The sequence below is a fragment of the Rattus rattus genome, chromosome 2 (genome assembly GCF_011064425.1).
Source record: "Rattus rattus isolate New Zealand chromosome 2, Rrattus_CSIRO_v1, whole genome shotgun sequence".
NCBI classification, from domain to species: Eukaryota; Metazoa; Chordata; class Mammalia; order Rodentia; family Muridae; genus Rattus; species Rattus rattus.
Window position 1 is genome coordinate 192503230 of NC_046155.1, and position 22104 is coordinate 192525333.

A 22104-nucleotide genomic window follows, 5' to 3' on the forward strand; every position below is an offset into this window, starting at 1 on the left:
TACAGACACAGACCATTGTGCCTGCTCTTATATGGACGCTGCAGATCCAAACTCAGGCTCTGTTCTCACACAGCAAGCGTTTAACCCACCGAGCCGTCTCCCAGTATCCCTGGCTGAAGAGCCTTGCTGTGGTCTCCGAGGTCCTCTTTCTAAAGCATTCATATAAAAAGCAAGTAATACACTAAAGATTAAAAGTTAGAAGTATATTAACATCAGTGAACAAGAGACAGAGTCAGAATGAAGCTGTTATGGTTTAGATGAGAAATGTCCCCTACAGGTGCATGTTAGACACTTGTCCTCATGTGGCAGTGATATTTGGGGATGCTGTGGAAACCTGAAGGTGAAGCTTGTTGCAGAAAGAAGCGGGTTACAGCAAATATCCCTAGTGGTGAGGGCCTCTGTCTTGTCTGGTCCCTTCGTGTCAAGAGGTGAGTAACTTGGCCACACACTCTGGGGACCCATTCTTCCTCATCACAGACCCATGGTGGAGGGAGGCAGCCATGGGCCCTCCTGTGAGGTTTTCATCAGGTCTCTGTGACAGCAACAAAAAGTCTAGTACAAAATCCCAAAATGTGAGTTTTATTGAGTTTTTCATAAATAAGCATTTACCCCGTGACTGCCCAGGCAGCACTGCCCCACTGACGTCCAGTGTCAGCGGGCGCAGAGGCTAGTGTCTTCGATTGGCAGATAGTTACAGACATTTGTAAAAAGGTAGTTCTCAGACGCAGACAATCCCTGTGTCATACAATGGCATTCACCTGTTCTGTGTCACAGGATATGTCAGAATGGTAGCACCTAGCAGCACCCAAACCACCAAGGTAAAATGTTCAGCGAGGTGACTGGCGAAACCAATTTCCCTTTGGCCAGAAAAAAAAACAAAAACAAAAACAAAACCAGCTGCCCCTTCACCCCCAAATCTAACACTAAGGCAAGTATACAAATACACACCTAGACTCAGGTCTGTCCCTCATGGAGGGCCTTAGTTCTCTGGTGGGTGCTTGGGTTTTCCCTACAAAGATAGCAACCATGTTTGTACCTGTTTATCCTAACTGCACCTTCGATGGTTCAGCACTTGGGGCTGGTGAGACCGCTTTATAAACTACCCCTCTGCAGGTTGACTTTGCATACCAAAACCTACTTACTTCAGCCTAACTGTGTGGAGACTGCCTCACTGCCTCACTGCCTCAGATGTAAGTTTACGTACTCTTCTCTAGCCTTTCAGATGGGGCTTGAAGGCACCAACCCACTGCTGCCATGACAGTAAACCAAGCAGGCTCACTATCCACAGGGACAGTGACGCTCTCGTGGGGGAATCTGGGAGCTGTCATCTTCCAGGTTCCCCTGGATTGGACAAATATAAAAATACCCCAGAGATAGTATGATTCAAACCATTACCCTGAAAGAACTAGTCAGCCCTTTGATTTTATAACAAGTTTATGAAATTTTAATCCCCTCAGAACAAAACAGTCTTGTGGTTACTATCAAAAGTCCCGGCAGAGTGTAGTGATTTAACCTAACCCCTGAGCTTCACCTGCACACTGAAGTCTTAGTTCTGTAAGCCACGCTTTACAGGGTATATAATACACGATGGACGCGACACTAGGGAGTGCTTCTCTGTAATTCCTATGTCAACAGAAAAAAAAATTCCCTTAGTTTTACAGACAGTAGGATCAGTTTATAATTCTACTACAGGGCAGTTTTTAAAAGTTCTGACATCCATATCTAAATGCTTAAAATATCTTACATTGACTGATAAATAATAGCGTTCTAAACCATGGAGACTTATGATGAAGACGTGTAAACTCTCACACATTAGAGCATCTTGGGATCAGCACAAGTCAGTGTCCATGAAATGGCAGCTACAGTGGTCCACTGCAAGGGAATAGTCGATAACACACCCTTCCGGTATCTTCTCAGTGAGCACAGCAAGTGTAAAAACCATGTAAACCCGTTACCCTTGCGATGACAGTTCCATTCCAACATTCATATTTACAAGTTTGTTTTTTTAAAAAAACAATGCACATGGAATCCATGTTAAAGTATGTTGAAGTTTAAAAGACGGGTAGACTGCAGAGCCTCTGGCATCCCTGGAGTCCCGGCCCAGAGACAGAAACCTGCAGCTCAGAGTGGAAATCGCAGTCGCTGCATAGATGAGGGGAACACGGTGTTGCCTGGAGAGTGATCTACCCCAGCTGGGCCTCTGATTTGCCAAGACAGAGGCAGGGAGGACGGCTACCTTTACCAGGTAAACACAGAGGTTCTGTGTGGGGTGACTCTGAGGAGCAGGATAGAAGGCAGTGGCACTCGACTTCCGGTGCTGAACTTCACCAGTGCAGGTGACATCCATTTTCCTCAGAGCAACACTAAACACAGAATGACCTTGGGGCAAATTCCTTCATCTGAAGGTGTCTCTATAGCCATTCAAAAGGTTTGCTTTCTCTTTATTTTAGTTCCTAATGTTAAACAGAAAGTTTCTGGCAATAAAGAATTTCTAAAACAGTTGTATTTCATGTAGCTTTCATTTAAAAAAAAAAATAGAGCTCTCTGGAGGTTTCATACTCAGTGGAGATGCAGAAACTCTTGGAGTGGGAAGGACCACCCCGTTTTCCACCTCGAGCACAGGGAGACCCAATCCTATCTGTACAGACCCTTCCAGAGCACCATGACACAGGACCTTGCCCACAGCGCTACTGGCCTGTAGCCGCCTTCACTTCCTCCAGCTGTCAGCCCACTCTGGACTCAACATCACTGTCACTTCTGCTCAGGGGCAATGATGGATGGGAACCTGGCCACCCGCCATCCTGAAAATGACATTGTATGTGGCTCACCAAACACAATCAAAGCCATCATCCAGATGCCTGGGAGTCAGCACACTGACCGCTTCATGTGTTGGGGAGGATGGGGACAGGCCACCCCCTGAGGGAGGCCCAGGCTAGGCTTCCCTTGAGGGTAGAGCACTCAAGACCGGTGCCTCAGAGGGAAGAGTTGTCACTGCCACACTGGGACCTTGGTCATCAGGCCTCTCACAGACTCAATTGCTTTTTAAAAGGGAAAAAAGTACATAATTCTTTTTATTAAAAATGGGTAATTTCTCCTCATGACTGCACATAGGCTCCGTCTCACCTGCTATCGACGTAAGGAAATGCCTTTGGCTTCTCTACCAGCCAGCCCCTCTTCTTAAATCGTGGGGCTACCCTCACAGCAAACACATGTCAATCCATTTGGTTTCTCTTTTAAAAATATGTAAACAAATAAGGAACAGGAAACTTTTGCTTACAGAGGAGTCCAGACACAAGCGGATAGAAGAAAAGGGCCAGAACGCATCACTCAGGCAGGTCTCTGGCCCCCTTGCTGTCCCATCTGCTGCCCGGGGCTCAGTCACTGTCCGACTCCTCTCTGCACTTGGCTCGGATGGCCTGGCCATTCTGCAGGGGCATTTCTTCATAGTCACTCCTGTTGTAAAAGAGACCTTTGACCTGCAGCCACTCCGGCAGCTCTTCTCTGTGCACGCATATGTGTGTGGAGGCCAGAGGTCCACATCACTGTCTTTCTCAATTGCTCATCTCAGGGTTTCTCACAGGACCTAGAGCTCACTGATTCTGCTAGAGTGGCTGGCCAGGGAGCCCTAGGATCCTTCTGTCCCCACCTCCGCAGTGCTGGGATTATAGGTACACACACTGAGCTCTGGGTCTGGCTTGTGCTGTTTTATGAGACAGGGTCTCACTAAAGAGCCACCTGCTTCCATCTTCTGAGTGCTGGGACTAAAGGCGTGTACGACCACACCCAGCTCAGGACCCGGGTTTACTTGGGTGCTCATGTGTGCGGCAGATACTTCCCTACGTCACTCCACAGCCACCATCTGGTAGCACTTCGCTGCCTCTTTGCCTCCATACTGACAGCTATCCTGAAGGAACTCACTTCACAGCCTCCCTCTTAGGGTCAACTAGAACCGCCTACTCTCTCCAGCTTGACTCTCAGCACCCCACAATAGTTCTGTAGTTACCACATCCTGCAGGCATTCTGCAAAGTGGAATGCTACTAAATCCACAGTGGGGACACAAAACAAAGCTCCTGGCACCCTCAGGTAACAGTCTAACACCGTGGAGATAGCCTTCAAATACTGTCAGTGCCATAAGCATGCAGAGCCGGCGGGATGTGCGTGACGTGCGGGGTGGCAGCGACTTACCCGTAAATCACATCATCATCAGAGTCGTTGAGCATGGAAAATGCAGGATTGTCTTTCAGCTGGGACTCTGAAACAACAAAACAAGAGTCTTTTTAAACGAGGGCGTTTTGTGTTATTAGCCTAGGTGGGAGTCTGAAGGACCCAAGCCGCAGATGGCAATCTGAGATTGTGGTGCAGTTTCTGCTACGGGGTTCCAGACACCATTTAGCTGCCCTTTGTCTCTGTCCAAGCAGAAGGGGCTGTGAGTCACAGTGCCCTACACCCAGAGAGCACCTGAGCCAATGCAGACTTCTGTTTCAGCATTTGGAGAGCAGCTCAGACCCACAGCGGTGGCTTACCGTACAGAGCATTCTTTGATGGAGAGTACACGAAGGCCAGCGTGTAGAGGTAAAAGTTCAACAGGCCATAGAAAGACAGGAATTCAGCTGGTGTTGCTGGTCAAGGGAGAAGCATGAGTGTGGACACAGCCTCTGCCTCCCATTCCCCAGTATCCCTTTCCAGATGACCCAGTCTAGGGGTCCACAGCCCAGATGCCAGGATGGTGCCACAAGGGAGCCTTCCGGGGCTTAGCGGGACCTAGGTTCATAACTTTCGAAGAACAGAAGGGACTGAGGTCTGCTGACATAAGACATGCAGACCTGAAGCTCAGAGCGTCCTTACCTCTTCTACACTACAGACCCCTAAGCACCACAGCTGGAGCTCAGTCACAAGCCCCACTGATCCCAACAGACTGTTTTCTGTGCACCTGACCTTGGACAGGGACAGCAGGAGGAACGAGCTATGGACTGGGTATAGGCACAGTGGAATCAGAGCTTCCTACAGACTCAAGAGGACACCACAGTGATACTAGCATCTGGCTGCACCTGAACGAAGCTTAGAAGGTGCTGTCAGCACACAGGACTCCCATCCCTGGCTGGTCCTTGGTGTGCACTCAGGGTCTCTCTCTCTCTCTCTCTCTCTCTCTCTCTCTCTCTCTCTCTCTCTCTCTCTCTCTCTCTCTCTGTCTGTCTGTCTCTGTCTCTCTCTGTCTCTGTCTGTGTGTGTGTGTGTGTGTGTGTGTGTGTGTGTGTGTGTGTGTGTGTTAGACAGAGCCAACATCCCTGGACTGACTGAGGATTTGAACCTGTAGCTGTTTTACTTAGGTTCTCAGCAGGCCTGCTCACGAGAAGCAAGCTACAGGGCACTGAGAATGGTAGAATGGTCTGGTGTGGTCATCCTTTTGGATCCAGGCTGTGCAGTGACTCATCTTGGGCACTGACTCAGCCCCGCTGTGTGTTAGCTTCCTGCCTCGAAGGAATACTGATGAAACTCACCCTTCCCAGGGCCAACAGGAAGCCAAGAGAGAGGGCAAGGCATGCTTGAGGCCTGTTGAGCACAGGTCATAAGGGGCTGACTGATCCCCTCATAAATGTCCCAAGCTAAGGTGTTAACCACGAACACAGGGTAGCTCAAAGGCCCAGTTCCCCAAGACAAGGATATAGTTCTGGTAGTGAGCGGACAGTTCTGCTACGAAGTTGTCCTGTAGCACTTGTGCTCCAAACCTTAGGTAGAGGATGACGATGCTGAAAGGGAAGGGGAACCGCCATGTGAAAACACAGAAGGGCTCACCCCAGTAAGCCTTACCAGGAAATGCCTATACTCTGCATACACACTATTGAGTCCCCCACCCCCCAGGCCCCTGGTTACTTTTGCTCCAGGCAGGAACACAAGAAACAAAAAACCAATGCAACCAAAAATCAGTGCAGGCGCCCACTGGACAGCATTAGCTTTTAGGAACTGGAGATCAAGTCTAACCAATCAGTCAGTCTCTTAGAACATATTCAAAAAACACTGCCTGGGGGAGGGCTTTGTGGATGGCTGCCACCTGCCCCCACAGTGACTTCTCCTTGATGCCTGCTGACTGCTCACACAGGGTCCTGTCCTCAGCACCAAAAGGATCTCTAGGCACAGCACCTCCCAGGTAACCTCACAGGCTACGCTCCTGTGATGTGGGTGACTGTGGATGTGCCTAGCAGGGTTTGGAGTGAGAAGGGAACTGTGGGTTAACACATTTCACAAGCCTGGGCATTTATGATGGAACATTTATAACCTAGGCCATTATACAATTGTTCCTGCTCCTTGAGACAGGGTCTGTATTTGTACCTCTGGCTGTCCTGAAGCTTGCTCTGTTTAACCAGACCGGCCTCACACTCAGATCCATCTGCCTCTGCACCACCACCATCCGGCTGTTACATAACTAAGATCAGGAGCTGTGGTGGTTTGAATAGATTTGGCCCCATAGGGCGTGGCATTAGGAGGTGTGGCCTTGTAAGAGGACGCCCAGGCTCAGTGGCACACTGTTCTTTTCTGGGTGCTTGTGGCCCTAGATGTAGAACTCTCAGCTCCTTCTCAGCACCATGTCTGTCTGCATGCTGGCATGCGTCTGCCATGACAATAGTGGACTGAATTTCTTGTACTGGCAGGTTCTGTGTGTCACCTGACACAGCTGGAGTTATCACAGAGAAAGGAGCCTCCCTTGAGGAAATTCCTCCATGAGACCCAGCTGTAGGGCATTTCTCAACTAGTGATCAAGGGGGGCGAGGACCCAGCCCACTGTGGGTGGTGCCATCCCTGGGCTGGTGGTCCTGGGTTCTATAAGAGAGCAAGCTGAGCAAGCCATGGTGAGCAGGCCAGTAAGCAGCACCCTCCATGGCCTCTGCATCAGCTCCTGTCTCCAAGTTCCTGCCCTGTGTGAGTTCCAGTCCTGGCTTCCTTTGGTGATGAACAGCAATGTGGAAGTGTAAGCTAAATAACCTTTTTCCTCCCCTACTTGCTTCTTGGTCATGATGTTTTCTGCAGGAATAGAAACCCCAAGACACTTCTGAAATGGTAAGTCAGCCCCAGTTAAATGTTTTCGTAAGAGTTGTCTTAGCCATGGTGTTTCTTCACAGCAATAGAACCTAAGACACCAACCCTCTGACTCTGTGGATATGTGTGGCCACAAACACCCTGAATTGACTCCATGAAAGGAAATGACAGGAAGAATGGAAATGCAGTGTTAAATAATCATGAAGTCGGGTTGGGGATTTGGCTCAGTGGTAGAGCACTTGCCTAGCAAGCGCAAGGCCCTGGGTTGGTCCCCAGCTCCAAAAAAAAAAAAAAAAAAAAAAAAAAAAAAAAAAAAAAAAAAAGGAAAATAATCATGAAGTCCTGGGGCTGCGGAGAAGTTTGACGCCTGCCATGCTTCTCGAGGACCTGAGCTCAGGTGCCTGGCACACAGGTAAAAGCTGGGAGTGTGGGAGTGGCCAAGGGAAGCTTGACGCCTGCCATGCTGACCACCACACATGGGAGGAGTGAGCAGAGAATTAACTCTTGCATCATTTCCTCTGACCTCCACACACATGTGTATTACCCTAGCATGAACAATGAATTAATGAATTAGTTAATATTAAAAATTATGAAAAATAATAAAGGAACACACTCATGTTAACCCTCTTGCTCCAGACACACACATGCATGTCCACTCAAACATACCCACACACAAGAAGGCACACCCACACACACATGCATGTCACCCAGGCACACCCACACACATGAATGTACACCCAGATACACAAGTACATACCCACTCAAGCACACCCAGATGCATGGCTTGTATACACACACACACACACGCACACACACACACACACACGTGTGCAAGAGTGCATTTACAGGGTTGGTGATTTAGTTCAGAGGTAGAGCGCTTGCCTAGCAAGCGCAAGGCCCCGGGTTCAGTCCCCAGCTCCGAAAAAAAAAAAAAAAAAAGAGTGCATTTACAGTCAAGCACAACTATGCACATGAATGCACACCCAGACACATAAAAGCACAAGCATGAATATCCAGGTACACACACATGCATACACACCCAAGCACACTCAGACATTACATATATTTGAACACCCAAGCACACCCAGATATATCCATGCACACCCACACACCCCTACCCACAATGAAGTCTTACCTAATAACAAGCACTACAAAGGTCAATGCAGTCAAAAACTTTAACCTAAGATCTGAAAAAGAAGGAGATGCTCCCATTAGCAAATTTTACCTCACCTCAGAATTTAAAACACAAAAACAAAAACCAAAGCCACCTCTGGGCAGGCCCTCACCCTGGCGCGCTCTATGCCTGTTCCACTGTGGCAGGGCCCGGGACAGTGGTTTCTGGCAGAGGACCGTCACTCATGTGTCTTGCCCTGGTCAAGGGCAGTGTTATTAATGAGCCTTACAGGCCCCTGGCAGCTCACACAGCTCTGAGGTACTAGGGATCACTGACTTCTGCTTTAAAGGGTTCTCTCCAAATTGTCAATCCTTCCTGAGGAATCTCATGGCTTGTCTAGGGACAAGGGTTTCTGGGTGCCCCGTGCTTCCCAGAGTGTCACTCACCCACGTAAGGCATATGACGGAGCTCGGAGCATGCCCGCACTATCAAGAATAGCAGGTATAAAATGTATACAGCAGCCACCACCATGAAGAAGACCTTCATGCCCTGGAAAAAAGGAGGTGGGTGAGGCTGACAGTAGGCCTTGGAGTGCGTGTCACAGGTGTCTAAGCCGGGTGTATTAGAAGGGTCCCAGAGCCTTGGGTCACCTGCACTGCCCCAGCACCAGCAAGGGCTCCTCAAGCACAGGCATCTCATATCAAGATCACAGAAATTCAAGCACAGAGCTTTGCCTAGAACCCAAGGTCAGTGTGCTGAGCAACTGGTAGCAGCTGACGCCTTTGCCTGGGGTAGAACCTGACCCGTGCTGCTGAGGACAAAGGTCATGCTGACAGGACCTAGGGCTGGACCCAACTGGTACTCATATTAAGTCTTTGACTATTCTGGACTTTGGAGTTCCTGAGATAGGAGGGGCTGAATGGAAGGTTCTACAGGACCTAAGGTCTGGGAGCATTCCCTTCCACACTTTGAGGATGGGAAAGCCCTTGTCCGAGGGTCGGAGGTCAGTGGCTGCCTTGTGCCCTCCTCACTGAGCCTGCCTGCCCATGAGGCTCCTGTGGGTAGGACTTTCTATACCTTTCCTGTCCTCTCTGAAGCAGAGTCCCTCTCTCATGGTCACAGCATCGAGGCTGGGACTGCAGGTCAAAGATCAGGGTTCTGCTTTTGCTGTGGAAGAACCTTCAGTCTAGTTCATTTCCTCATGAGGGGTTGGGGCAGGACATCTGTTCCCAGCACCCTGGCAGTCTTTGATCCCGGCTGCTGTGCCCTTCAGTAAAGGGTGCAGGTTGCTCAATGTTCTTGAGCCCTCACCAGACAGCCTGGCTGGGAAGGGAAGGGCTCACTGACAATTCAGGATGCAATCCTGCCTGCGACATTTGGCCACGAGCCCTACATCCCTTGAGTGATGGAAGAGATTCCATTACTGCCCCATTTCATAGATGAAGAAACATAAGGGGGTTACTCACCAGTTGAACCTGTAATGGCCTGGGCTGCATACCCTTGCAGTCTAACTCCTAACTCTGCAGCCCTCCTTCCTGCCTCAGTTTCCCACAGAAATAATGAACCAGGCCAGACAAGCACAAAGGCAGCAGCAGATTAGTCTGTCACCACCCAGAAAACCCCTTGAAGCTCTGGCCTGCCTACAGCTGGCTCCAAGCCCCCTCCCCGCAGTACTGACCCCATTTCTAAGCTAAGCTCCTCCAGAGTACCTCACTCCAGGCCCCTCACCCCAGAGTCTTCCTCCTCTGGGTTCCCCAGTACCTAGACCAGCCTTCTTCTCCAGTCTATTGCCCTCTTTGGCTGAGGTCCTCATGCCTGTGTGGCAAGCACTCGACCAAATGAGCCCTCTCCCCAGCCTATATGCTTACTTCCCCCCAGATCGTCCTCTCCTGAACTATATTCCTTTTTAAACAGCCATTTGGAAGCTAATACCAACACTGTGCTTAACATTACAAAACCAGGCACTTCATAAAAGAAGGTCAGCAAGGCCGAGTCTTCATGAATACTGCTCACCTGAAAGTTCCCGGTGTCAACCCGATACTGGTACATGGGGTCATTTAATTCATTAAATCTAAAAGGATGGTGTTGAAAACAGGTTAATAAGAGAGCCTACTCTGTACTTCATACCTTTCCTGACTTGGGGTTTTCTTTCATTTGCTTTTTTGCTTATACAGCACTTGCTACAACCACTGGAGGATTTTGAAATAGCAACCTACATTTTACACCGAGGAAGGATCCAGCACTAAGCCATGGGGCATGGGCCTACCAGGTCCATCCTCAGCCCACGGTGCAGGTGCAGCAGAGTCCATCCCTCATGCAGCTAAAGGGCCATCTTGTTAAAGGATTTGCTTTCTACATTATGTGTTCTTGAGGGCCGTGTGCACACTGAGTACGGTGACTGTGGAGCCCAGAGGTGTAGGATCCCCTGCAGCAGGTCGTAGGTGGTTCTACGCCACCTGATATGAGAGCTGAGAGTCCGCTTGGGACCTCTGGAAGAGAATGTTAACTGAGCCATCTGTCCCGCCCCAGGAGCTATTTCGATGGCATACCCAGGCATGGAAGGTGGAGGAAGGCAAAGCAAGAGAACTAGATAGTGTGTAAATATAAAGCGTGTGAGCTTAAATCTCAGAATCAGCACTGGCACAACACCTAAGCTTCGGGGAAGTACACAGATGCCACAGAACTGGTCAGGGCCACTGTGGCACAAATGAAGCATGGAAAGTCACAGGCAAATCACGCTGGGTCAGGGGCTGAGCAGTGTCTCTGGGGAGCTGGGCAGTGATGCGCAGCAGGGCTATTGACGGAAGGGGTGTGGGTCTAACCAGGATCACCCGAATCTAAGCAGGGTCAGGCTTGAAGCTCTGCAAGATCGGAAAGCCATGCAGGGAACCCAGATGTCTGCTGGGACAGTCCTGGGTGCTGTTCCAGCAAACCGTTATTCCTTGCTGAAGAAGCCTATGATTACACAGGCTTTCTCGCTTTCTACTGAGGCTAGATGACCTTTTTGATGCAAGCCACACAAGCCAAGCCAATGCCTTGGATCCAGTTATTTGACTGCTGGGGCAGATGCTGTCATGGTCCAGCCCACCCTCTGTTGTCAGCACTTTAGAGCAGTGACGTTTCACGTCCAGAAGCACTACTCACGTTTGCCATATTCCCAGCGTAACAGAAGCCAGCCACAGCAGTCCAACGATGAAGAATTTAGGCAAATAGAAAGTTAAACATTTTCTTTCTCCCTAAAAACAAACAGAAGGAAAAAGTAAGATGTTCAGCAAACAGCCTCCTACTCTAACAGAACACAGGAAACCTCAAACACTTCCACATAGCACGTCCCCGCGATGCAGTGTAGGCCACGGAGGATCTCACGGGACCACTCGTTCTGAGGCTGTCTGTCTGCTTACCTGGACCCGTATCCCATGATACACGCAGAGCCAGAAGAGCAGCAGGGCACACAGGAACAGAGACTGGAAGAAGTCGTCCAGCATCCCTGGGAACCAGCTGTTCACCAGGAAGGAGAGTGGGAAGAAAGGGTCTGGAAGGGAGAAGACGGAACACTGACAAGAACGCAGAAGGCTGGCAAGCGCAGGGCCCCCGGCCGCTTTCGCGCTTAGAGCTCATTACCAAGATTTCCCCTGGTCAGAGCTCAAGGGCAGGTAGCAAACCAAAGGCGATTTTGTTTTCTGAATGTCTGAGAGGCATGGGACAGATTGCAACAGTGATCCCAACAGAGAGCCATCTGCCCTGTGTCAACTCCTCCTGCAGCCCGAGGATTCCCAGCACTGCAGCAAATGCTTTTTGGAGTGGGGACAAGGAAGAGAGGTGCACGGCACCTCTGCCAAGTTCCAAGACTGCTGCGTCTGCAGCTCGTCCAAGCTCTCACTCCCCAGGCACTTTGTGTCTCTTCAGGATCCAAGCATCTGCCATGGCCTGTCTCACATGGGGCCCAGGGAATGTGCCCCAAATTTTCCTCCAGGGACTCCCCTTAGACACTCCTGGGGACTCTGGGGCCAGGGCACCCTTCACGATGCCTGTCAGCTCGGAATCCGAGTGGAGAAAGTTGAGATAAAAATGGCACCCACCATTGTAGAGCAGCAGCAGTAGCAGGAGGACAGACATCCACTTCTGCTCGATGCCCCAGTCCCTCATGGAGAACTTGCGCAGGGAATGCACAAACAGGCACTGCAAGGCAAACGGCCATTGACGCCTCCTGGATCCCAGCAGGGTAAGTCTCACCCCACCAGGAGGCACCAGGCAGGATCCATGGGGCCAGTCCCATCAGTGATCAGTGACAGCCAAAACAAAAACGTGTGATTGTTGTGTGGCCACAGGTGAGATGGATCACACCCTTGCATTTCGGCTTGGGCCAACAGGCAAAGTCGTGCCACCCAGACGCAAGTGTGTCCTTAAACACCTCCATAAGTGTGTAGAGCCCTTGGGAAAAATGTCTTTAAACAGCTTTCAAACACTGTACACTGTGTTACATGTAGGACTGCTATTCTTTTTCCCTGTCATCTAATAGAAGCTAATGATTTTCTGGGATGTCTGAATTTCCTGGCCTGTGTGCTGTTTTTCTCCCAGCAAGGTTATCTGCTGAAGTTCAGGCCCCTTCCCCATTTAAGGACACATTTAGGGCTGTGAACATCAATATTTAGGCTCCAGAAGAAGAATTCAGTTACCAGGTAGCTCTCCAAAAAAAAAAGGGGGACTAAAGGATTTCTGTGAGATCTGCCATGAGGGAGGCCAGTGTCCACTTCACTCTCCATGGCCTTGGGCCTGACTCAGGCCCTGTTCCTACCACACTTCCTACAGCTTCACACATGCCGATGTGCTGCTTTCCACTGTGGGTCTCTAACATGCCATGCACACGTTAGTGTCAGCTGGAGAGGCCGCCTCCACACACTGTGAGACCTAATGCCTCGCTCCCCTCAGCACCAGGTGCCATCAGCCGCCGAGCAGCACGCTCGCTCTGTCTTCACGGCTGGGTTTTCTCAGCACCCTTCTGTGCTTTAGTGTTTTCTCCAAAGTGAGTGTGGGCACAAACTTCAGCTCCTAGAAGGCTTGCATTTGCAGAACCATTCCTCGGCAAGCTTTCAAAAGCCCAAAGACTCAAACGTTCAGGGTAAGAGCTGCATCTGCATCGGCACTGAGACTGTCACCCCAACACGCCAGCCCCCTTCTATGAAGGCGAATGGTGTTTAGATTAGAGGGATGGGATTCACAGGGCACCAGTGGTCAGCAATGGTCTCACACTACACAGAAAGATGCTTTGTTCACTTTTTGTAGCTGTTTAGTAATGCCCAGCCAGCCCGCGGGAGGGTCTTGCTCCAAGCTTGGAGCTTGCTCTCTACTGACTGGAACTGCTCAGATCAGTGTCATCCTCAGTGACTGGGGCAGAGGCAACGCTACTCACAATGACGATGAAGGTGAGCACCACAAACACGAAGCGGAACCAGATCTCCAGCTGGGAAAACGCAGGGTTGTATGTCTTCCACTGAAACGGGAACACAGGGGTGGGGACGGGGACAGACAGTGTCTGTGTGAGCACGCCATGTGCAAGACACCAAAAGGCAGATCTGCACCCGAGGGGGAAACACCTGACTCCCAGAAACAGTTCTCCCACGGTGAGGGCCCAGGGAGACACAGAATCACAGCCTAGAGTGGGGAATATGGAGGCACGCCCAGTTACTAGTAACAATTAATGAGGAGTTTAAAGGGCTGGAGAGATGGCTCAGTGGTTAAGAGCACCGACTGTTCTTCCAGAGGTCCTGAGTTCAAATCCCAGCAACTCCATGGTGACTCACAAGTATCTGTAATGGGATCTGATGCCCTCTTCTGGTGTGTCTGAAGACAGCTGAAGTATATATTTATATATAATAAATAAATCTTTAAAAAAAAAACGCTGTTTCCTTTTGTTGTCTCACGTGTTGCAAAATTTTAACAAATTTTATTTCTACATTAAAAAACAGGTCAAAAAATTTATCAACACTCTCCTGAAAGGGTTTGTTTTTGTTTTTTGGGTTTTTTTTTTTGGTTCTTTTTTTCGGAGCTGGGGACCGAACCCAGGGCCTTGCGCTTCCTAGGCAAGCGCTCTACCACTGAGCTAAATCCCCAACCCCTCCTGAAAGGGTTTTAAGTGATGAATCTAGCGGATAAATTATCATTCAAATTTTAAGTTTTCTATCAAAAGTCAACCTTCACTAGAAAATGCCAATCTCTACGGGCAAAGAAACAGACTTGTGTAAGATCTGAGTGTGGGAAGCATCTCCTAAAATAAGTAAAAGACGTGAGCACGAATCTGCAACTATAAAGTCATGGCAGCTCAGTGTCCGCTGGGCTGGTCGAGTGCACCCTGGCTTCTCTAGTTCTGGGCTGTTTGTTTAAGCTATTCTTCAGTTCTACAGACTTAAAAAACTGTATGGTTTCCAAAATAAACTGTACGAGGCCCTGATGCTTCAAACAAGGGAGCCACAGAAGCTCGCATCTGGCCGCGTACTCACTGTGAAGTTCATCTCCTTGATGGGCTGGTTCAGGTGCTCAAATCCCACAGTCACTCTGTACTGCGTGTAATTCAGGTAGCCAAGGTGGGCCACAATGATTTCTGCGCATTTCTGAAAGGAGGAGGTCCATGTCACAAAAGCACACGAAGAGGACCCTTCCCACCCACAAGCTCGGAGTGACTCATTCAACGACAGATGAGCAGAACTCAGCATCTTGGGAGAACTCGCCAAAAGCTCAGAGAACGTCAGCAGATGCCAGGCAAGGGCGGTTCCTAGAAAGCAAGCACCCAATGGGCCTTTCGTGATTTACAGTGGTTGGAATCAACCTCCTGCCCACGACAGAAAGACAATACATGAGCTCCTTAGAGAGGCTAACTCTTCAAGGACAGAAGCCTGGCCGGTCTGTAATCTACTACTGCCCAGCTTAGCCAGCAGACAAGTGTCACAACCCTATGTGTCTTGGGCCCACACTGCAGTGCTGTGACCACTCAGAGTGTGAGAACCATAGCCGCTTCTCACTTTCAGCCTCCTGTTTCCTACCCAGATCTCCTCCCCTCATGCCTTCTCCACAGCAGAAGCCAAGGCTGCAAGCCGTAGCACTGGATGGTGTGGACGGTAGATGCGGATGCTTCATGGTCTACCGAGTCCTGCGCTCAGTCCTTCAGGATTAGGACTTGGGGCAAAATCCTGGCATGTGGCTGTGCAGCCGACAAAGGCCTGAGATCACGCTCTATCACAGCTCTGCTCCAACACTACCACAAGGACCTTCACCATTGCTCCGTCATTGGACAGTCGCACTCCCTCTTACAGAGAGTGCAGCCACTGCCTGTGGCTTCCAGCGTGGCGCCCAAGATGTACACGGAACTACAACTGGTCAAAGCACACCAAGTATCAAATGTCCGAGGTCATGGCAAGAGGACAGCCCAGTGCTTTACATAAGAGGCCTTCGAAATACAGGAGAGCAACGGTGCGGTGGGCGGCTGCCACTAACACTGCTCAGCCTACAGGACAGGGGGAACGCAGAGGAGAGAGGGTGCAGAGGCAGAAGGTGAGCAAGGGCCAGCAGTAAGAGCCCCACAGCCAGCTGTGCTGCTCCTCAGTGGGCACAGGGACTGAGCGCTTTCACTGCCCCATCCCCCAGCCGCGCAGGAGTCACCGTGAGTTACTCCCTCGGATCAACTTTCCTTTCTTGAGTGGCTTCCCACCTCTACAGTGCTGGCTGGCTGCCCTCCCAACGTGTCTGATTCACATCCTGAAAGCCAAGCTCCCCTTTCTGCTGTAACTGACTGTCACAGGTGTAGCTAAGGACTCCATGTCAGTAGCTAAGGACCCCATGTCAGTAGCTAAGGACTCCATGTCAGTAGCTAAGGACCCCATGTCAGTAGCTAAGGACCCTGTGTCAGTAGCTAAAGACTCCATGTCAGTAGCACACCAGCTCACCTTCTGTGAGACAGCAACACTTCTCGCACCTAGAAGAATCTTCTCCAATTTTCATGGAGAGTTTTACCTTTTTTAAAAGATTAATTGTATCTGTGTGTTGTTAGCATGACATCCCTTGGAGCTTGGGTCGTGGGAGGTTGTGGGTCCCCTGATGTGGGTGCTGGAGAGTGAACTCAGGCCTCTGGACCTTCACACGAGCCCTCTCTCCAGCCAGAGGTTGTTCATTAGGAGTGACAGCTTGGGCCATATGTACTGTCACAGGCGCCACACTGAAGCCACCTGCGGATCTGCAGATCCCAGGTTCAAGCCACACTCTGAGTGACTGCAAAGTGCCTGGCAAAAGGACCGAAGAACCCTCACCACCTCAGGGGGTTAGTCTTTTTTGTTGTTGTTGTTTTTGTTTTTAAATATCAAATTAGCAATAAGGGTTGGGGAGGTGGCTTGGTGGAGAAAGTGCACGAGGGTGGGAGTTCCAATCTCAACCTCCTCTGATCCCTTGGGTAGAGGACACTGGATCCCTGGATCCTTAAAGCAAGGCTGCCTATGGTGAGCTCTGGGTTCAAACGGGCAGACTTAAAATACATAAGGGCAGAATGGCTGAGGAGAACACTAATACTAAACTGTGATCTCTACATGCATGTATACAAACATGCAGAAATGCACACGATACCGTTCAGACACACACATGAAGAGATGTAAAACCAGAGTATCCACCTAACAAAGATCCCTTGTTCCTTGAGTTAGGACCATTTCCCTGCAGCAGTAAGAGGATTAAAGAGGTGAGCTGTTCCCAAATCCCGACCAGTGTAAACTGGTGGTTACCCCAGGAACAGGAAGGACCACTGCTGAGGTGAGGACATCCCAGGAGCAGTGAGAACCCTCAGCCCCCAGACAGCCCACTCTCCTTGAAAGAAATGCCTCCTGTCTGCAAGCCAGGGTGACAGTCATGGCAGCTGTGGAACCAGTACTCATTGAGCAGTTGTGTGTCCCATTCTAGTGGCCAAGGGGATCTCACTCATTCCTGCCTGGGGCTGCAAAGAGGTCTTTGGGACTTCCACACACGTCATCGTCATTATTCAGCATTGACTGTGTACTTCCTGCACACAGGATGGTGAGGACACAGGAGGACCTTGATCCTGGTGACTTTCCCAGAGCAGGCAGGAAGGGCTTAATCCCACAGAGGAGAATGTGTTCCAGAAATGACTCAGGCTGCTTGCTTAGGTGGGAGGAGGGACAGCGGGTGGGGGGGGTCAGTTACTTCTCCAATGCCACCTTGTCTGTGATGGGCATGGCTGGGGTCACTGAGGTGAGGGGTCACTTCACCCACGCAGCACCCTCGGGCCAGCATTCTAAACCCTTTGAAAGAAGAGGACTGGCCAGTGCACAGGAGTCCTTCTCTGCTCAGATTTCTCCTTGCCAGGAGAAATCGACTGTATTTTTACTGCTAGTGACTCGGCAGACTGCATGTGGTTAACGCCGCACAGGCTTCTGGATAAAAGAGCAGCTTAGATCCTGTTCCTTCCCCTTAGCTTCTGTGTCAGGCTGGACAATGGCTGTGACCTCTTGAGGCCTCTGTTTCTTCTTTTATAAAACAGAATTTGATAGTCGCTCCTACCCTGTGGACCTCCTGTGAGGATAATGAGTGGCATAGAGAAGCCCTCAGCGTGAAACCTTGCAGCCCATGCCAGCATCCCTTGTTCAGTAAGTCCTCTCCTCAGCACCCTGCCTGTTCTGACCCTCTCCAAGTGCTACTGCTGCAGGAACCTGTTCAATCACGATGCGGCTCCTGGAAGTTGCCACGGATGGGGGTCTGAGCTGCTGGCTTCTAAGGACAATGCTGTATGAATGATGTGAGAGTCATTCTTATGCTGGATCCCATGGTCACACACTATATCCCAGGGTGGATGCCTAAAAAAGTAGTCCCTGACCCCGAGAAGCCTGGGCACTCTGCCCCCATTCACAGATGGATCAGAGCTTCCCACATCCAGGATAAACCATCGGAAGCTACGGACAGCAGGACTAACCCTAGGTCAGAGGCAGAAGTTCATCTGGAACTTGACCCTCCACATTGCCTACTGACAGCAATCAGCAGGTACCCCATGGTCTCAGAGTTTGTGGCCGACTGAGTGTGCATGCACACGAGCATATGCATGTTTGTGTGTGTGCTTACATGAGATTAAGAGGCTTCTGTTCAGCAAAAGAAACAATCACTGAGTGAAGAGACAGACTATAGAATGGGGGGAGGGGCAAGGCGGGGGTGGTGCTTTGCCAACCACACACCAGACAGGAATTATTACTTCAGAGAATCACAAAAGCTAAAGACCAAACCCCAAACCATCCAGTTAACAATGGGACTGAAGAACGGAACAGAGCTCTCAAAAGAAGAAACATAAATGACCAATGTGTCATCAGGGACAGGCAACTTTAAAGTGCTCTGAGAGTCTGTCTTAATCGTCGAGGCAACAAAGTCCCACATGTGTTGGTGAGGAAGGGGAGCTACGTTCACTGCTGGCTGAGTGTAGACCACAGCCGCCACTCACACCCACGTGGAAGGCCTTCAAACAACTGACACTACAGCCGCCAGATGCCCAGTGTAGCACGCCTGGGATGTGCCAGCAGGACCTCAGTTAAGACACCACCGAGAGACACCTGCACGGCCATGTTTACTGTTGCAGCACTGAAAGGAGCCAAAGGCAGCCAGGCTCAACGCCGACCAACAGAGGACGAGGGAAAAGGAATGCAGCATATACACTAAATGGAGTTTTATGAACAATAAGGAAAATGAAATCATGAGGAGCGTGGAAAGTGGATGCGACCGGAAAGCCTTACACTCAGCCATAACGGCCAGACTGCGAATGATAAATAGTGCCTGCTTTAGACGCAGAGCCTAGACTTAAACTTATGTACCTGAGCTTCCACGTGTGTGTCTGTATGTGCTGTGCATGGGCCATAAAACTAGAATGGGGTCATGACATGGAAGTACTGGTAAGGGAGGAAGTGGAAGGGACAGGAGCCAGGGGAGTGAGGGGGCGGTGGGCAAGGGGGTGAGTGGGAGCCAAGTGTGTGTGCAGGCTGCAGGTCTGTGACAGCACTCGAGGCTAATGACTGACTGTGGAGGCATCAAACACACTCACCCCTGCACATGTGAGGGTCCTCGTCCGATTGTGAACTTTGTTATGGATGTACATTGTGGTTCCATCTTGAGACACACCATCGACTTTCACAGTCATGGGGAAGCTGGTTTGAATAGATGTTTCTACAAGAGAGAGAAACTTGTTATCTGAGACCACTCGGGCACTCCCAGCAGCAAAGCCACCTGCTGACAGGAACATACAGAGAGCCCAGGAAGCATCCTAGGCCACGCCACTCCTCCCTCCATGTTGGAAAGCCTTTGCTACCTCCCACCATTGCTGAGGGGCCTGTGTCATGTTGAACCTGCATTTATGGCCCATCCATTTCACGTCACATATGGATGAATGGCTATGAAATGACCCCTTTCATTCTCCACACAGATTCTTCAATTTATACCAAGATACAAACGAATCTCTATTTCCAACTAAAATTTGTCTAATTATATTCCTATTATAAAAAAGAGAGCAGGGCTGTTGAAATGGCTCAGTGGATAAGGAAACCTGCTGCTCCACCTGGCTAATCACCTCAGTTCCGTAGCAAGGATGTACGTAGAAAGAGAGGATCAACCCCCTCCAGCTGACCCTTGACCTCCACACACACACACACACACACACACACACACACACACACACACACACTTTCTCTCAAATAAATACATGTGGTAGATTTTTAGAGAGAGAGAGGTGGAGACAGGTGGAGAGACATTTTGGAGAGATGGTGCAGCATTTAAGAGGCCCGCTGGTTGGAACTGGAGTTCAGATCCCAGCACCCATGTACAAGTGTCCCACACATGCCTATAACGCTAGCACCCTGGACAGAGGAGACAGGAGGAAGGCTGGGCCTTTCTGGCTTGCAGAAAATGTGAGCCCCAGGTTCAGGGAGAGGTCATGTCTCAAAAGAACAGGCAGAGGGTGACAGACGACCCGGATGCCTTCTGGCCTTTGTGCCAGCATCAAGTGCACAACCCCCACACATGTACACACAAATATTTAAATAGCAACGACAGTAACACACAAAGGTGGCTTCACAGAACAATCACAATCCCACTCCAATAACCAAAATTAATGTTTTTTGTATCCATTGTTTTTCTAGACCATCGTCTTAAACACATATATCCTGATATAAAATTTGTTTTTGCCTTTTCTCACTTCCTTTACTATGGTGAAGGGATTGTATTCTTTCTTAGTGTACCTCAGCTGATCAGAAACCACCCTCAGTTCTCACTAGAATGAAGCATGGCTTGTATCACAGAAGATGCAGAAGAGTCTCTGTCAGCAACAGTGCCCCAGGGCGGGACTGCTCAGCAACTCCTTCCCTCGCTGCCGACTGGCTAGGCCGGCATGGGCAGAGGTAGCCCTGGTTTCTACCCCGTAACACTCCCTTCTCCCCATGTCAGACTACCACATTATCAAGTATCCCTAGGGGTCAAAAGTGTGCCTTGGGGTGTCAGGACATGATTCTCTCAGCTGTCCACACCCTACAGAGATGTACCCCGACTCACCCTAGGACAGCACAGAGGAGCCTCCCATCTTTCCTTATGTAAGTCATGGCCATCTTTCCACACGTACCTGCCAGCACGTGCCCAGACCATGTAAAGCTTTTCCACCTCTTCAGAATGAGTTTATACTAAAACCAACAAGAAGCCACCCCAAATACCTTCTGAGGGCTCCAGTTCCACCACGCACGTCAGCCATAGCTGCTGGTTATATGTGGACAGTGGGTTTGAACGGATTTGAACTGGTTTTAGCTGAAGCAGAAGAAAAAAAACCAAAGTGATCACATGACCTGTTCACAGAATCACTGAATACCTCACCTTAACATATCAAACATTTTGCACACAGCTCCGCTCATGGGCCCTGACAGAGGTGGGTGGCTTTCTTTTGTAGAGCACAAGGAACTAGCTTCCTACAGAGGCCTGGCTGCGCTTCCTTCGTGCGGTGGCACAGGACAGCAGGGAACTGTCCATGTTCACAGTATGATGATTGGTTGCGGACGTCACATCTCTGTGGTGCTGTGACTGGGGGTGGACATTGCTGCAAATGTTTGTTATTTCCAGCATTAGACAAGTCTCAACCTGCCTGCAGAGGGGGCTGAGACGGTCATGTGACAATGGTCATCGATGGTGTCTGTCTCCTGTAGACATAACAGCGGTGTCCCATGGCAAAGGCTGTGGAGAAAGCTGGTGAAGGTGCCTACCTACACTTTCACAACCAGCATCATATGAAGGCCTCATCTGCAGAGGTGAAGGTCTCTCGTTTTCAGGCTGTCAGGGTCTCTACCAAACTTTCTGGGACCACACCTGACTGAAAGCCATCGGGGAGTGACAAACTGTCAGAGGGGAGTGTTGTCTTTCTGAGGCAACATGTTTTCATAGAAGCTCTGAGTTCCATGGGGTGACAGCTACTCTCACAGTCAGGGAAAGAGACCCTGAGGCAGGGTCCCACAACTGACAAGAAACCTCATGGTGGTGCCTCTTCAAAATAGGCCCTCTGCCTCAGAGCTCAATATGATGAGGAGTGCAAAGAGGCCTCGAAGGCTGGCTACCCAGAGGTAGTTCCAAGGTGGCAGTGGCAGTTTTAGACCATACACAGTTTCTTTGCCCTTTTAGAAATCGTAAGGGAGCCAGGCATTGTGGCAGAGGCAGGTGATATTTTGTGAGTTCCAGGCCAGTCTGATCTAGATATGAGGTTCCAGGCTAACCCAGGCTACAAAGGGGGACCTATGCATCAAAACAAACGAGACTGTAAGAAGAGACCATACTAGGTAGGCAGGTGGGAGACAGTGACATTGAAACCGCACTGAGCATGGGCGCTGGGAAGACACAGGAACATATCCAGGTACAGCCTGGTTATAAATGACACACAGAGAGACCCTTGTTTTTTATAAAG

General features: G+C 50.0%; 1 protein-coding gene across 4 annotated transcripts in view; it reads right to left on the reverse strand.

Moving 5' to 3' along the window:
- Positions 1-558: 558 nt before the first annotated feature.
- Tmem181 (transmembrane protein 181) overlaps positions 559-22104 on the reverse strand; it is a 53784-nt gene continuing 32238 nt past the window's right edge. For 2 of the 4 annotated variants that reach the window (XM_032894741.1, XM_032894742.1), the window contains exons 4-15: positions 20873-20963; positions 19219-19340; positions 14645-14755; positions 13558-13638; positions 12227-12326; positions 11549-11679; positions 11292-11383; positions 10161-10218; positions 8594-8696; positions 8169-8220; positions 5666-5748; positions 4487-4614 (exon numbers count right to left, since the gene is read on the reverse strand). In XM_032894741.1, coding sequence (XP_032750632.1) covers positions 4502-4614; positions 5666-5748; positions 8169-8220; positions 8594-8696; positions 10161-10218; positions 11292-11383; positions 11549-11679; positions 12227-12326; positions 13558-13638; positions 14645-14755; positions 19219-19340; positions 20873-20963 — 1137 coding nt within the window. In that variant the 3' untranslated portion in view covers positions 4487-4501. Of the gene's footprint in view, positions 3454-4186; positions 4254-4486; positions 4615-5665; positions 5749-8168; positions 8221-8593; positions 8697-10160; positions 10219-11291; positions 11384-11548; positions 11680-12226; positions 12327-13557; positions 13639-14644; positions 14756-19218; positions 19341-20872; positions 20964-22104 lie in introns of those variants that run through there. The other 2 variants (XM_032894744.1, XM_032894743.1) reach the window with 2 other exon arrangements.